Source organism: Meles meles, chromosome 1 (genome assembly GCF_922984935.1).
Source record: "Meles meles chromosome 1, mMelMel3.1 paternal haplotype, whole genome shotgun sequence".
NCBI lineage: Eukaryota > Metazoa > Chordata > Mammalia > Carnivora > Mustelidae > Meles > Meles meles.
Window position 1 is genome coordinate 118,345,021 of NC_060066.1, and position 17,909 is coordinate 118,362,929.

Here is a 17,909-nt window from a genome sequence, read left to right on the forward strand (position 1 = left end):
AACTATATAAAAGACAAATTTATATGGCTCTATACAAACAGCGATTTCATGTCGACAACTCTTAACATCAGAGTTTAATTTTACTAACAACCAGTAAGACTAAGGAAGCAAAAACCAAACCAAATCAAACAAAACAAAACTAGGGAAAAAAACCATAGGACCTCATTTGTTCCCTATCACTATAAACATCACAGTGGGTCATTTTTCAGGAAAGATTATAGGTACGTGTTAGATAGCTCCCAAAGTACCCTACATCGTTGAAGAAAAACAACCAAACAGTTCTCTGAGATGCTTAATCAGTCTTTATCTTAGCACACTCGAGGAGTTATCTCGAGATGATACAAATTACTCAAAAAAATCAATACACTTAATATGCTTTCTCTAGATGTACACTTGCTTTATAAAAAATGGCCCTCCCTCAAAACGAGTATGCACTGAATTTAGAGGATAAACTATTTTATCCTCTAAAATAGGGGGACTCTCCCTCCCCGGCTGTCTAATCTAGTTCTCTATGTATATAAATGACACGTATAATATATGCATATAGTTATTATATATGTAAATACATATTTATATATGTCAGTTTTATAAATATCTATGTAAATGAAACGTTTTCACCGTAGTTCTTATTACACTGCCACTGCTCTTCAAACCACCCTGAGAAATTCCTTACCTGGTGCAATTTTCCCATCCTGAGCTGCAGGACCATCTTTCAGCACATTTTTTACTTGTAGGAACTCATCCGGCCTGTCTCCACCAATAATGGTAAAGCCGAATCCCATCGTGCTTTTCTTCAACGATGCTCGGATAAGGATGCCTTTCAGCTGGGACGGATCTCGAGTAAAGTGGGATTTTTCCATATCTGCACCAAAACGAGAAATGGGTGTGAGAACAAAAATAAAAACAATGAACATGGCCCTCAGAGTCAACTTTAAGAGAGTCTATATAACTTAAATATAATAAACCATAAAGGGACGCACATTAGAGAGAATCTAATGTTATGAAACAGAATTTAAATTCATAAACTATTAAAAAAAAAAAAACCTTAGCCAGTGACTCCAGGGATCTCTTACAGGACTTCTCTACTTTATCAACCCCTCATTGCTTTGTTTATTCACACTTTTTCTCAACCCAAAGAGTCCTTCATATGAAGTCAAAATATGCACCTGTGGGATAAACTTTATTATTAAATTCCTGAGAGTCTTAGACACCATTCAGCTGTACATTTCATTTAAATAAACATCTACTGAGCTCTACTGAGAAAACACTATTCTGGGAGGATGAAGGCAATGGCCACACACTTATGAAAAAGAATATACTGAGATACACTGAGAACTTTTTATAATTCACAATTCAGGCTTTCTGCAGCCTTCAGTTTTTATCTGATGAAGGCATGAATTCCTGAACTGTCAGTAAATAGCTTCACCTTTCTTTCCCTTTTACTCATGTTCAGTGAATACTCTGGGAAGAAAACAAACACAGCTCCACTGAAAAGCCTATTTTTAGAGGTTTCCTCAGATGATCCTAAAACTGAAATTGATCCATATTGGCAAATAATGAATTTATACAGCTCCTTCTCCTTCCCCTCCTCTCCTCTCTGGCTGCATCTGGGCACTTTTGAGAACTGTGAAAAGATCTAATTGTGCAATTAATAACTTAGAAAGCATTGTTTAAATTAACTTCTAAAAAGATGGCCTAACATTTGTTGCCAAATATTTAATAGTTTTATTGAGATATAATCACATATGATAATTGAGCCACTTAAAGTGTGCCAGTCAACGCTGTACAATCATCACCTGATTTTAGGAACCCACGCAGGTTAGCAGCCACTCCCCATGTCTCCCTCACCTGCATTCACACACCCTAGTGTTAGGCAATCACTGAGTTGCTTTTTGTCTTCACCTCTGCCCGATTTGGACATTTCATGTAAATGGAGTCATGGACCAAGTGATCTTTTGAATGATTTCTTTCACTGAGTATCATGTTTTTGAGGTTCATCTGGGTTTTAGCATGTATGAGGACTTTATTCCTTTTTACTGCCAAGTAATATTTCACTGTAGGGATATATCACGTTTTACTTATCTGTTTCTCAGTAGATGGACAGCTGTGTTGTTTCCACTTTTTGGCCATTACGAGTGATGCTGTTATGACCATTCACGTACAAGGCTTTGTGTGGACATACACTGTCATGCCTCTTCTGTATATACTAGGACCGGAAGGGCAGCAGTTGCCATAAACTTAAGAGTAACTATGTGTAACATTTTGAGAAACTGCCACACTTTTCCAAAGAGGCTGCACCATTTTCTATTTCTACTGGCATCTATGAGGCTTCCGAGTTCCCTGCGGCGTGGCCTACACTGGTTACTGTGTGCTTTCTGGTTCTAGCCACTCTAGTGAGCATGAGTGGTATCCTGCTGTGGTCTGGGCGCTCATTTCCCTAATGACTTCAATCAACACAGGTGATGTGTTTCATACAGAGCTCACACTCAGCACTATATCGAGCCCAGAGTTATTTGTGGATAGCTGCTGCTGCCCCTCTTAGCAAAGGGTTTTTTCTTTTTTTTTTTTTTTTAAGATTTTATCTATTTGTCAGAGAGAGAGTGAGCTCAAGCAGGGGGAGCGGCAGAGGCAAGCTTCCTTCCCGCTGATCCCAGGACCCTGGGATCATGACCTGAGCCAAAGGCAGATGCTTAACGACTGAGCCACCCAGGTGCCCTTAGCAAAGGGTTTTAAGGGGTACACCTTAAAGTCTGTTACCAGTTAGAAAGGACTGCTCCATATGGCATATGGCATATGGCATATGGCATATGGAGCTGCTCCATATGGCAGCAGGGACTGGGCGGTGTGAACAGCTCCCTCCAGAGGTAGGGATGTCCTGAAGATCCTGACAAAGGTAGGCTTGCAGTTGGAGTCGGTCTACTGACATGGTCTCCAGCCCATCTGTGTGTGTGTCTGTCTGTCTGTCTGTCTGTGGAAGGTTTCCTGTTCTTCTCTCTTGACCTCTCGTTTTTAAACTAGACTGCTTTAAAAAGAAGAGTAAATAAAGGTGGCCTCTGGTTCAAGAAAAAGAAAACTTCTCCCAGTTCTGCTGATCTCTTCTAAATAAAAGTGCTTGACATAAATAAATAAAGAAAGGCAAGAAGAAAGAAAGAAAGAAGGAAAATCCACTATTTTGGGCTTCTCAAAGTGGAGGACTAGACTGCAGAGGGCAGTGCACTGACTACTGTAGACACCATTTTGGTATGTGTGCTGCTGAAGCGAGCACCGTAGACACCATTTTGGGAGGCCTCTCAGAGCTCGGCCAGCAAGCCTGTTCCTGGTGATCTCTCCGTACACTGCTGAGCTGAGCTCTTGTTCAGCCTCTGACATTCCAACTAGCCATCTGTCTCTGAACGAAATATTGCTTAAAAAAATGATTCAACACGGGGCGCCTGGGTGGCTCAGTGGATTAAGCCACTGCCTTTGGCTCAGGTCATGATCTCAGGGTCCTGGGATCGAGCCCCGCGTCGGGCTCTCTGCTCCGCAGGGAGCCTGCTTCCTCCTCTCTCTCTGCCTACTTGTGATCTCTCTCTCTGTCAAATAAATAAAATCTTTAAAAAAACAAACAAACAAACAAAAAAAAATGATTCAACACATTCAAAGACCGTTCAGTCGTGTAAGTTGATTACGACTGCCCACTGGGGTCGCCTCCCAGGTTGTGGACCAGATCATCTGCTTAATGACTGTGTACACAAGCAATTGAGGACAAGATCTGATGAAATGTACCTTTCTCACTTTTAACCATGATACTTCAAATATTGTGATACTTCTGGTGAGCTATGTCATGCTCTAGTCCTTGTGAACATTGGAATAAGAGGGCCTCCTGTGGGCAAAACTGGAAAATCAGCATAGGATGCATGAGATTCAGATGCGCAAACATTAGAAGGGGAAGGGAGTTCTAGCTAATACCTAATTTTGAAACTAGGAATAAAACAGCCAAAGCTAATGACAAGTTGGTCAGAATTAGGTCTTGTCAGAATTAAACACAGGAAAGGGAGAATAAGAAAAGCACAAAGGGATGGTCTTTGATTCTAAAATACCTGATTTTAAGTCCAAACTGTGGGGTTTTAGTTGAGTGATGTTAGAATGTTATTTGACCTCTTATTTTTATTTTTGTTATTTGACCTTGTAAAGTCTCAGTTGCTTCATCTATAAAATAGGAGTAGTAGTATACCTCATTCATGGGATTGTTATAGGGATTAAACTAGGCCAAGCTTCAAAAGCACAGGCAACAGGGCCCGACAAACAGTAAGTGCTCAATAAATGTACAGGAGCACAAACACATGCATCCTGGCTCAGAAACTTGGATACTTCTGTCCTTGTGGCAAGCATATCCTTGGAATGGATACATCCAACAACTGTAATCTGATGCTATCAAGGCATCTGAATGGGGACCATAATATTAACCTCACAGAGATATTTTGAGTCTTAGCTGAGATGATATATACAAAGCATCCAACTGAGTACCTGACCCAGTAGCTCAATAAATGGTAGCCATCATTCTTCAAGAACTAGCATAACTTCTATCACTTCTAAGAAGTTTTTCTTGCCCTCTCCACAGTCAGATTTTTAATTTCTCTCTCCTCTGTTCCAAGTCTCTCCTTTGTTATGTCTGCTATCATACTGTCTCTTTCCCTACCTAAATCATGAGCTCCCAAAAGACAAAGCCCAAATTATTATTCTCCTTTGGATGCCCAGCTCATAGGACAGTGCCTGGTTACCCAGATTATTAACACACCCACACTCACACCCACACTCCCTGCTCTTGAGGAGCTTAGAGTTTAATGAGGGAGAGAAGCTCTCCCTTGATAGATGCCATGAAGACACGGGCATTCAGCATTAGTGTCCTCCATCTAGCCTCTTTCAATCAAGGCTATCAGAACAAGTAACTGCACCCCATCTCTACTTCGTCACTCACCATTCCTTCTTCATTCTACTGCATTTTTACTTCTTGTCCACTTGCTTTTGCTAGAGTGACAAATCACCTCCACGTTGTTGACCTCAGTGTACGCGTTTCAATTTTTGCCTTTCTGGACTATTCAGCAACATGGGACACAAACACTCAACTTCTTTTTGAAACTCCTTCCTTCTCGTGGTTGCCTCTCCCTACAACCTCATCTTTTTTTACTACCCCACAAATACTCTATGTTCTAGCCATTCCTCTCTGTCCTCTGGCCCCTGGACCACCATTTCATGTGTCTGTGGCTTTATACATTCTGTTCCTTCTACCTGGCATGCCTCCTTGTTCCTCTAAAATTATCACCTGTCTGATTTAACTTTTCTGGACACTTCAAGATCTTAATGTGTCCTCTGCTTTGAAAGTTCCTCTGTGTCCTTGACTTTCTCCACCAAAGGAGAAGTGAGCCCTCTCTCCCTTATGCCACCTATTAATACATTTCTATTATTACAACATGTACATCTCTATTAATAACAATGAGACCTAGTATTTATTGCCCACCATTTGCCAGATAGCATTGTAAGCACTTTCCATATATTAATTTGCATGCTCAGAACCGCCTTACATGGTAAATACTCTTCTCATTCCTATATCATAGATGAAGAAAAAGAAGCACAAAGAGTTTAGGGAACTCATCTGAGGTTGTGTATTTGGGATTCACACCTGCTCCACCCTCCACACACTTAACTGCTCTCCGAGGATGGCACCAAACACCATCTATAACCATTAATTTCCTGCATCAGCCTGTGAACTCTTGAGGGCAAGACCTGTCTTACTCCTAATCGTTTTTGAATACTGTGTGATTGGCAGAGCACTAGGCACATAGTAGGTGCTCAAAAATACTTGTTAAATAAAAATGCTTGCTAAATCAAATGCAAAACCTAAGGGACAGGACTGTGTTTCTAAAGAGTAGTTGTAAGAAAGAAGTGCCTCTTTTGTGGACAACAGAAGAGGAGTCTACTTGATTTGTACAGTATGACCACACAGTCCGAACGCTGGTTATTAGGACAGATGGAGGGGGAGAAGAGATGGGGAGGGATGAGTGGAACGTAAGAAATTCTCGGGCAGCTTTTTCAAAATACACGTGGCTAGGTTCATAAAAATGTTAGGACCTATGTATTTAAAAATATTCCCCAAATGATACCGAATGACTGATGCCCTGCCATCCCACTTTGGGAATCAATGATACAGGCAAATACTACGATGGATTTATTCCTATCAGTTAATAAAGAATCCTGAATGGTCACAGACATTAGACCTAAGCATTAACTTGGGAGAAACTCATAATGGATTAGAGATCTCAGACTGTCCTGGCCTGAAACACTGGGAACAATGCAGTCTTTGTATCACAACCTCAAGCCCATAACGAAACTATTCAATACCTTTTGCCAACAATTTCACACTTCCCATCTAAGCAACATGGGAAAATCCCAGTGTTCTCGAAAAGTTTAGATGTTTTATTAAGATTATTCCTATCTTTGCAGTGACAAAAATCAGACATTCTCTGCTGCACCTCAACGCTTCAACAATAAAAAGTTCCAGCTTATTTTCATTAATTCAGCACATAAATTTCAAAGGTATTCTTAGAAGAAAAGACTGAAGAAAACATTCTACCTGGTTTTGAAGATCCAGTATCGGTCTGTCCTAATTGCTTTTTCCTCTTGGCTTCTTCCACTGGATTTTCAAACTGGGTTTTCTGGTTAAGATGACTGTAAAACGTAGAAAAACAAGCATTTCAGTTTAAGATGAAAGAGTTATGTTATTTTTAAATAGGCTGTTAGGCCATTTCATCCCCACAGGTGAAGGGGCAAACATGTATCTCTAGACTGTGGAACTCAGAGAAGCTGAAAGATGGCAGGGAAAGGGCTTTTGGCAACAAAAGAAAGACCCATGGAAAATGCCTAAAAGTGAAAGCTGCTGAAACATTCACTATAGCTTCTGCATCGAGGTGCCCAACAGAGCCAATAATAGTTTTCAAAGCTGTAGGAGACGCCCTCACATCTAATGCAATCAGAACAGTTGGTAATGGATCAGTTCACTTTCTAAAAGGCAGTTAATGGTAGGAGGATTTTAATTCAAGTTTCTTTAAAATGAAGTAGCTGTGAAGATGCTTTTGGAAAAATCTGAGTACAGAAGCTTTCTTAAATTTTACTATTATTTTTCCAGCTGACTGACCCACATCAATTTAGCACTATAACTAAGAAAGAGATTTGCTTTTATCAATTTATATCACAGAACAACTCTTCCACACTCAACTTTTTTCATAATTATATAACAATTAAAATACTGATGTAATCATGATAGAAATTTAGCTGGTATTTCTGGTTTGGGAACATTCACAACTGCTTTGGAAAGCACACAAGTCTGTGAGGGAAAGCAGCACAGCCTGGGGACACCAAGGGTGAGCAAATGGCTAACAATGGTCAATGCGTGACGGGCGGTAATAGTATGTTTCGGGGGTGGGGGGTGAACAGAGCACTGGTCAGTCTGGCAAATCAGTCAGTGGGATGTTGGTTAAGAATGCAATTACTGGGGGCACCTGGGTGGCTCAGTGGGTTAAAGCCTCTGCCTTCCGCTCAGGTCATGATCCCAGGGTCCTGGGATTGAGCCCCGCATTGGGCTCTCGGCTCCGCGGGGAGCCTGCTTTCCTTCCTCTCTCTCTGCCTGCCTCTCTGCTTACCTGTGATCTCTGTCTGTCAAATAAATAAATAAAATCTTTAAAAAAAAAAAAAGAATGCAATTACTGCACACAAGTTATTTAAACAGATTCTGATACAGAAGCAATGGGAATTACAGTCTAGCACTTCCATGGTACAAATATATTTCAGCCAAATGACAGCATTTTCCAGTAGAATCCACTTTAATGAGAAGTAACATTAGCAAATACCAACAATTAAATATCAAATCATGAGAATCTCAGATTAGGACTGCCTTTAGATAGGGTGAATATTACAAAATTTGCATACAAATGGTCCTACAACTTGGATAATTACTTTGCCATCTGTGAACATTAATGGCAGTGATAGAGGAGGACCCATCAGGGCAAGGTGTGCTGGTTTTCTCTGTCATTTAGGCTTCTAGTACATTATTAACTCTGCAACAGATGTAGTTGTTTCAGAGTTCTAAACATAGCAAGTTCCGTTTGAAATTCTTTGGGCTGTGGTTTCGCTAACTCTCAAGTACGTTTCTGCTTTCTACCAAGGTGAGGCCCTTATTGAGTTAACTGTTAAGCCCTCAGGGGAAAATGGAGATCTTTGGTATTAAGTTAGGGACCAATTATTTATTAGATACGGACATTTTACATGTTCTCGAAAGAAAAAAAAAAAAAAACAGAAACTGACACTCAGCAAAGAATAAACCTGTTTAGAAGAAATACTGTCTCTCTTTAACATGATCAGTTGGAATGACTCATTTTGCCACCTAGGCATTAAAACATAAAAAGTAGTAATTTGTATTTATACTCTATTGTACTGTGTGGGAGAGGAAAGTAGAAGTATGCAAGTGAGTAATCCCTTCCCTGAAAACTCTTTGACAAAAGACTGTAAGATTTTAGTGCAGGGAGTAATTGCATCTGTCACCTTAAACTACTTGGATTAAAATGCTACCCAAATAACAAAACAAAACATAAAAGTTAAAACACTCTCCTTTTCATTTAGTTACTTATACTCACAATATTGTTTAGATGTAAGAGATTTTGTTTTCCATAGAACTAGCTGTGGGAAGTAAGACAGGCGTATCTCACAGATTACGGAAAAAACTCAACAAGGGTAGAAGAGAAGCATGACTAAATCAAGGATGTATAAACTTGGAATGTCTCTGCATTAACATTTTGTGTATCATAGGTGGATTTCAAAAATTCATCTCCACAAACAAGACCCTTATTCTATCATGACGATTTTGAGATATGTGAGCAGAGGTATATTTTGACTTTGAAACCTAAGCGCGTCAAGACATAAAATGCAATACAGGAAGACAACATTTCTAAATACGTAAGCATTCTTATAGAATGCCTGCCATTAAGTTTTTGGAACAATTCTTTTTTCAAAAATAAATTAATCCATTTCAGAATCTCATCCCCGAAAATAAATACTTGCAAAGAAAAAGTGCCATTGCAGTTGGTGTTACTACTACAAGGCTCTGCCAAAAGCAATCATTGTGCCATCTGGTTTGACAAAGTGAGAGAGCCAAAGAGTAGCCATTCAAGTAACAGCTTTTTATCTCCATCAGTAAACTCACTGCAGATTACTATGGTCGAGATTCAAAACCTGACTAATCTGGGAATCAAGCCACACTCCATAGCTCAGCTGACTCCCTGCTAATGTGCATCTTGAGTACAGCCTGCTCTTTCTTAATCTAATAAATTACCCTCCTGCAAAATGAGCTTGTTCTGGGAACAATCAGACAAAATCATGTTGCCGCTGCTGTTGCCTCTCATTCAGGCGATCTTACACACGCTCCGTGACAACTGAGAGTGGGTCACTTCAGGATTCACCCGAAAGTTGCTTCAATATGGTATCTTTGCTTAATGAGAATCAGATCATTTAGCCCAAGATTTTGTAAGAGGCAAATGACTTTCACCTCTTGACCATGTATTCAAATTTACTTGGAACAGACAATAAGAGAATGAGAATCATTATTGCAGAAATGTGCAGCAGTGTCAATGGCAATTAATAGTTTACTGAAGCCAAATTTAAACAGGCTAAACGGCTGGGGGGGGGAACCCACAAAACCTTTCCAGTCGGCCTTCCAACAGTCCTTTGACTGAGAAACAGTTGTTTCACTATTTTAACTAAATATGCTTTAGAAAAACCACCACAGTAAAAGAGCTGCTGTCTACTTTTCACATGACAATATCAACAAGATACTAAACAACACAATGAAACTAAGACGGCATAGCTTCCAAAGGAACCAAAGTGTTGACCCCGTGAATTTATATACTGAAGAGTCAAACTGAACTGCTTTCTTAGGGTACACGTTGAATTTTAAGAAATCATTCCAAAAATCTAGCCACAGGGACTCCCAGAACAATCTACACATTCTCATAAAGACAAGATGTACACCTGAAATAAAGGTGACATTGTGTGCCAACTATACTTTGTTAAAGTAAAAAGACTAGAGTCAGGACAGGAATCAGAGATACTACAGGGATAAATACTAGGAAATGACATTTGTTTAGACCAAAAAGTGATGAAAAATTAATAAGCAATCCTAGATCTAGAAGATTCCCATTTTGCTACTTTTTCAGGTAATGATATTTGGCCTTCACTACCCCGGCAGTGGGTTCAGACTCCTACTTTCTAGGCACATGGCAGCAACATTTCTGAGGCAGTTATCTGCCTGAGGTCAAAATTCTACCCATAGCATTTGGAAAGGAAGCAATCGCTCATCATAACAACGTCACGATTACATATATGAAGAAAGGGAAAGAAGAATCCGAGGACGTTGAGAACACCCTGATTTCTCTGACTAACATAGACGGGTGTTCTGTGCTCCGCTCCGACACACACTTAAGTTTAAATTTAACCGTAACAGCTGTGTAAGAAACAACCTCTTCCCCCTGAAGCGTTCCTTGATTAACTCTCTGGAAGACAGAGCACTTCTAATCCTGTACTCCAAAACTTTGGATCATTACGGCTCACTGCCCTTATAGTGCTTTTGCCGCCTTCACGACCAAATAGCTGTGGGGTTGGAAGTGACCATAACATTTCATCCAGTCCATGCCCTCATTTCACAGTCTTCTATACGCTACTTTCCTCTTCAGACGCTGTGGTCGTAATGGTAACACTCCCAGCTACTCATCAGCGTGGCCACGTCCCTCTCGCTCTGTTTACTTCAAAGCCAAGTTCTGGGGAGCCCAGAACCACTGAAGTAAATGCTCCCTGCCCCTACTTCTAACTCCCCTCGTGGAAAGCCTCAAAAGCTGGGCTGCCAAGACATAAAGTGTTGTATTTGGGTGATTCCCTAAAGCTGTACAGTGAAGGGAAGACGTTTGGGAGAGTATGAACTGAGGTAAGAAACTTACTCGACGTAGTATGTCCCGTACTGCGGGTCTTCTATCTTCTCCCAGCCATAAGGAAGTTCTGGGAAAAAAAAAATAAGGGAGTAAAAAGCCAGATTCGAAACCAACAGAGAAGAATTCACCATGAGTGAATTTAAGTGTCTTTTAGTTCATGACACTCATATCTGGGAGACCAGCCAAAAGCGGAGGATTTGCTTTCAAAGAACAAACAGGGCTTGGGTCTGACTGGCTTCTTCAAGAGTTAGCAAGTGTCTCAGCAGGTAATTAGGAGCCCAGAACAAAAGATGACCTTCAACTCAAATGTGTTTACCTGAATCAGAAGCCATAAGATGTTAATTATTTAAAAAATCGGCTGGTGTAGATCCTTCATTTAAACAGCTTGATAATGTCAGTGCAAGACACACTAGCCCTCTGGTTCAGTACAAGCAGCAGCTGCTTGTTCCATTTTTTGCCATTATACGTATGACTTGTCAATTATGTCTGTTATTCTGCCCCTCTCTCCTCCTAAAAAAAGTCCAGCCTTGGATTTTTTTCCTTTCAGGTGAGCAATTGAGATTTCCTTTACATCTAAGAAAATACCTACTTTCCCTTGCATTAACTTGAGCTTTGGAAGGAAAATGTGAAATAATGACCACAGTGCCTTGTGTAGAATCTATATTTGTGTCTGGCAACACAGAACTATCTTACATAGGATTATTATATATTATTCATTCCAGGTAACTGACCAATGAAATAGACCTAGAAAAACTGACAGTAGGTGAGTATCTGATAGCTAAAAAAAAAAATAAAAAAATAAAAAAATAAAAAAATCTGGTCTCTGCAAGAGAAACTGACCCTGTCAAGAAAGAACCCTCTTTTCCTTCCCACAGTTTTCCAAGTTAAGGCTTCTGAAGAATCATTTTATTAGAAAGATATGGATTCACTTGGCAGGAATGTTCCTAGCAGGTGGTTTTAGTGCTAACAATTTATACATAGGAGCCAAGCAAAAAGGTTTTTTTTTTTTTTTAAACCCACAGTTACACTCTATGATGATCCATACTTTTATTTTCAATTTTTTAAGTGTTTTCCTGCTAGGATCACACACACACACACACACACACACACACACACATGCAATGTATGCTAGACAACAAGTAGGCTTAGAATATATTCAAAGCTTTATTAATTTTCTCCCACTTAGCCATAGTTTTGATGCATTGACTTTCTAGGTAAAAATTTCACTGTAATGTAGCTGACAAGCTATACGAACTATTATGTGCTAATAAAGTTATTTCACATTCAGAATAAAAGCAGAGAATAAAAGACTTGCCCTTGAAAGCTCTGAATCACCTTCACCCCTTTTTTCCATCATATTTCTCTGCCTCTGTGTGTGTATGTGTGTGTGTGCGCGTGTGTATTGATTGGCGGTTTTGAAGCTTGGTGAGTTTTTGTGGTTTTCCTTTGAAGGACCGGACTGAAATGCCTGAGGTGGAAAAGAAGGGAGTAGTTGAAAATGGCTATGTGAAAACAGAATAAAACAGCTGAGAAGAACTGAGGCATTTTTCAGCTCACTTTGATCCTCCACAGCTGTGAAGCAAAGAATTGTCAAGTAAGTAAGGATAATAATTTGTGACCAGGTAACTGTTATGGGGAGAAGAGTATTTGTTGGATTGCATGTGTAAAATATGTTCTTTAATAATATTACCAAAGCATTACCATTAAGTATCCTCCATGAAAGATTTTTTTTTTTCTTAATAGGGAGTTTCTTGAAATACCTCGGGAAGTGAGTGGTGCTGAGTGAGGCTGGAGCCCTATTATGGCACCACAACTGGATTTACGCTTTGTTTTTAGAAAAGTCTGGAGAGCTGCAAGAACTGTAGAAACCATGTGATATCTAAAAAACTCACTAAAAAGCATGCATTAATACTTAATAAGGATAAAAGATCAACATAAGTATATTTCAGCATTAATCTGGAAGTTGATTCAGCATTTTAATTAGCAACTAACAGAAAAAGCACACCCCTTTTTTAGGACAGTAAATAAAATGGTAATTTATCCTCTGGGTTACTTTTAGTTATGTCTTTAATCCTTCACCACTGAGAGCCTTAGCCAGTTTTCTGCAGGGCAGATTAATGCAGATAAAGAAGTGGTTATTATTTGCCCATTCAAAATAAAGTTAATAAAAGCAAAACTAAAACACCCAGCAATTTTATACATTATCCAGTGGGTCAATTAATTCACTGGCTTCCTTCCCTTTTTTCCTCTCCCTCTCTTCCTCCTCTTTTCTTCTTCCTTAGGCAAAAATAATTAGAAACACAACACAGTTTTTGACCTCAAAAAGTTCACAGTCTAAGCAGAGAGGCAGAAAAGAAAAGTTACATAATAAAGATAAACACCAGCTTTGGTGGGGGGGTGTGCCGAGGAATGACATCAATTGCCTGGTAAGCTATCAAAAAAGCCTTCTAGAAGAGGGTGATGTTTGAGCAGTCTTTTTTTTTTTTTTTTGCAGTTCCATTAACATTTCTTTTTTTTTTCCCATTTTATTTATTTTTTTCAGCATAACAGTATTCATTGTTTTTGCACAACACCCAGTGCTCCATGCAAAACGTGCCCTCCCTATTACCCACCACCTGTTCCCCCAACCTCCCTGACCCTTCAAAACCCTCAGGTTGTTTTTCAGAGTCCATAGTCTCTTATGGTTCGCCTCCCCTCCCCAATGTCCATAGCCCCCTCCCCCTCTCCCAATCCCACCTCCCCCCAGCAACCCCCAGTTTGTTTTGTGAGATTAAGAGTCATTTATGGTTTGTCTCCCTCCCAATCCCATCTTGTTTCATTTATTCTTCTCCTTGTTTGAGCAGTCTTAAAGGAGGATTTGGAAATAGGGAGAAGGGGGCCATTCCGACAGATCAAAGAGCACTGAGGGGTTAAGAATGGGTGGGATTTTCAGTAATTACAAATAATTTGATAGGACTGGAGTGAAGGTTGTACGCAAGGTGCTTATCTCAGAGGCAAGCATCAAATCACATTTCTTGATGCCATGTTAATGACTGTGATCTTTATTTAGGTGACAATGGAATTGATCATGCTGGACAAAGACAAAATTAAATTTATAGTTGAGAAAGATTATGGGCGGCAGTAAGAGAGGATGGAATAGATGGCATGGAGAATAAAGAGACAAATAAGAAAATGGGCAACAGTCTGGACAAGGAGTCACAAAGGTAGGTACTAAGGCAGTGGTAGATGGAATGGAGAGGGAGAATGTTCATATAAGTCAGAGTAATAGGACTCAGTGATGACCATGAAGACTGAAGGAAGAAAAGAGAAGAGGAGGCCAAGACGATTCCCAGGTTACTGGCTCTTCTGGTGTGAAACGGGTATGTTATCAAATACTGATTGAATACCGACCATGAGAATAGCTGTGGGAGTGGGAAAGTGGTATTCATTTGGATTTAGAGGCACTTAGGGGACAAATAAAATGTAAAAAGTCCCTGGTACCGTCCTTGGCACCAGTGGACACTCAAGAGATGTCAAGCATTTAAGAGTCAGAACTGAGAGAACAAAAGAAAGAGGATCCAGTGAGGAGAAAGTTGAGGCTGGGACTGGCTGGGACTCAATGAACTTGGGGGAATGTGACGTCACTGTTGAAGGCAGACAGGGCGGGCATACAGGAGACTGAGCTCAGTCGGAAAGGTAACATGTTCGAGGGGCCTCTGGAACATCCTGGCAGAGATATCTCATAATCTCACGGAGACTGAAACCTGGTCCTCAAAAGAGAAATGTGGGCAGAGAAGGATTTGAGAGACATTGTGTTTAAAAGCCACAGCATGGGGCGCCTGGGTGGCTCAGTTGGTTAAGTGACTGCTTTCGGCTCGGGTCGTGATTCCAGGGTCCTGGGATCGAGCCCCGCATCGGGCTCCCTGCTTAGTGGAGAGCCTGCTTCTCTCTCTCCCTCTGCCTGCTGCTCTGCTTACTTGTGCTCTCTTTCTCTGTCAAATAAATAAATAAAATCTTAAAAAAAAAAAAAAAAGCCACAGCAGGGGCGCCTGGGTGGCTCAATCGGTTAAGCGTCTGCCTTCAGCTCAGGTCATGATGTCCAGGTCCTGGGACTGGGCACAGCACCTGGCTCCCTGCTCAGCAGGGAGTCTGCTTCTCCCTCTCCCTCTCCCTCTGCCCTTCCCTCACCCCTGCTCATGTGCTTTCTCTCTCAAATAAATAAAATCTTAAAAAAAAAAAAAAAGCCACAGCAGTGGACAAAATTACCTGGATAAATTGTAAACAGAACAGGTAGAGAATAGAACCCCAGGAACATTCACAATTTAAGGAGCAGATGGAGAAAGTACGAATAGTCAGGGGGAAGGGTGTCAAAGACAGGGGAGAAGAGCATGATTAACACTAATACACACTCTGCAAAGCTGTCAGAACCAAAGGGCTGAAAAGAGACCATCAAATCTGGGAATCAGGAGGCTACCAGTGACCCAAGACAAGCACTTTCACTGAAAAGGTAGGTGGTGGAAGTCTGCATATTGTAGTAGTGGGAAGGAAAGCAGGAGGTGGAGTCCTTAAGAAGAGATGACCTACTTTTTTTTTTTTTTTTTGAAACTTGGTTGTGGAAAAGACGGTTGAGAACTGGGAGGAGTAGGGTCAAGAGAATGTATTTATCTACTATTGAGATAGGAAAGACCTAACACCATATCTTTCAGGGCTGGAAGCCAAAGCATTCTCCCCAAAACCATTTCTGGCAGTATTAAGCAGCTGGTTGGTTCTACAGCCCATGAATTTATCTTTGTTTCCTCTTGCCCAGATAATATTTTTCTTATTTAAATATATGAATTGCAATTGCTTTCTCATTGTGGAGCAGTAGTCAGTTGATAAATCTTTTTTTATCATTCCCTCAGCTCCACAATACCATCAGCATTTAGTATTTTTAAGCCTTAGTAAAAATGAAATCTTTCATTATAAAAGAAGTGATCTGGGTATGAAATGGATTCCTGATGTTGTATTTTTAAGATAACTATTTAACCAAAGCACTACTTATTTTAGCTGAATGAAGGTAGATATGTACATCAATTAAACCATTGGATATACCATCAAGATACAGTTAGGTTCTGGATATCAAAAGACTAGGAAGGAAAAGGGCAAGTTTTAGAAACTAAGGTTTTTCTAGAAGATCTTCAACGTTTAGCAGAATACAAGCAATAAACATCTTAAACTACAAAAACTTACATTTAAAATATCTTCATTATTATTATCCCTTATTGAGCATCTACTCTGCAAAGCACTAATGGAGAACACCAGTGTAAGTCAGATTTAGTGTAGAGGGAAATAGTGTATTATGGGGCCATTTCCGCCATTCAGGGAGGAGACCGAGCGCACAGTAGAAGTGGTAACGTTGGCTGAGCATCAAATAGGCTCAGGGGTCGCAACTGTGGGGTTCCCATAGTAAGTACAGGTGACCTGAGGAAGGCCTACCCAGTTGTGAGGATGGAAAGTAGCCTTTCTATCAAAAAGTTTTGAACATTCTTAGAATACTAAATGCACCTGTGGTTGCTCTATCTTAAAGATATAATTAGGATGACCATATAATGTACTGCCCACTTTTCTGAGAGTAAAAGGAGACACTTTGATTAATTATGCTGGGACAAAAGGTATAAGCTGGGTTAGTTCTGGGCCAACCAAGACATACTGTCACCTTTGACGTAAATTGCATGAGGGGGACACACTCATTCAACTTTTCAAATTTCCACAGAGGGGAGAGAATGGGAGAAACAGTCCACTTTCTCTGAGCCCCTTTCCTTTCTTCTCCAAGGAAGAAAGTCTATCCTATCTGACTGGAGACTTTTAGACATGAAATCAGCTTGGCTCAGGGCCTCTTGAGTTCCCTCACTGTTGCCCGCAGACAGTACAGTCTGGTCTGATGTGCTAGGCCTGCCTTATGGGAGGGGCCTTAGCTGATCAGAGGCCAGAGACTGAGTGCTGAAGGCTGCTTCCTATGGGGGTAAAACACCAGTAAGCCTACGTAGGTGCAGAGCTAAAGCCATGTCCACTCACCCACTCCCATTCTAACCCAGCCCTCTGCTTCCTGGGTCTTATTTCTCTATTGACTCCCAATAGGTGAACAAAGATAGACTCACTATTCATGGCCTTGGCCCACAGCTTCATAGAGATTAAAACATAATTTCAAGGAGACTGAAATAATCTGGGGGATAGAGTAGCTTGTTCCCTTCCCTCCAAACATGTCAGCCTCTACTGAAGGGATAGGTAGATAAGGAAGACCAAATCATCACTCTTCCAGAGTATATGCATCTAGTTCCTCTGTAATGTGATACATGCTCCAGGAGAAATATATCCTGTGCCACTGTTGAGCGCAGAGAAGAGAACGCCTAATTCTGTTCCGCAGAGAATGACAGACGAGGCGACAAAGAAATTAGACTCTAGAACTGAGCTTAGGAAGAGAAGCAGGTCTGAGCCAGGTGGACATGGAGTGAGGCTTGCTCCTGGCTAAAGAGATGGGCACTTGGCAGAGGCAAAGACAAAAATGTGTCATAGTTGTGACATGAAAATATTTGGGAGAAAAGAAAGAAAGAAAATACTTCAAAAAAGAAATACAGAATATAATTCAACTATAAACTAGACTTTATTCTCTGACTGTAGGGAGCCATTATAGGTATCTGAGCAAGGGAGAGGTGTAAGACAGTTATATTCCAGAAAGAGTCAGAGCCAATGTGGCCAAAGGTTTTTGATCATGTAGCCTTATCAGCAAAACATTTAACATGTACTTCAAGATGTATATGGTTATCCATAAAAATGTGTGTCCCACACTACTACTATGTACATAATAAAGCACACACAAAACAGAAAAAAAAAGAGATAAAGATGAAATGAATGATTATCACGGTTTTACCTCAATGTGGTTTT

The 17,909-nt window shown here is 40.4% G+C and overlaps 1 protein-coding gene across 3 annotated transcripts in view; it reads right to left on the reverse strand.

Annotated features, from left to right (window-relative positions):
• The window catches only part of MAGI3 (membrane associated guanylate kinase, WW and PDZ domain containing 3), a 233,105-nt gene that overhangs the window by 36,726 nt on the left and 178,470 nt on the right, over positions 1-17,909 (reverse strand). For all 3 annotated transcript variants that reach the window (XM_045999923.1, XM_045999914.1, XM_045999933.1), the window contains exons 7-9: positions 11,019-11,076; positions 6,611-6,705; positions 674-862 (exon numbers count right to left, since the gene is read on the reverse strand). In XM_045999923.1, the coding sequence (XP_045855879.1) occupies positions 674-862; positions 6,611-6,705; positions 11,019-11,076 (342 nt within the window). The remainder of the gene's footprint in view (positions 1-673; positions 863-6,610; positions 6,706-11,018; positions 11,077-17,909) is intronic.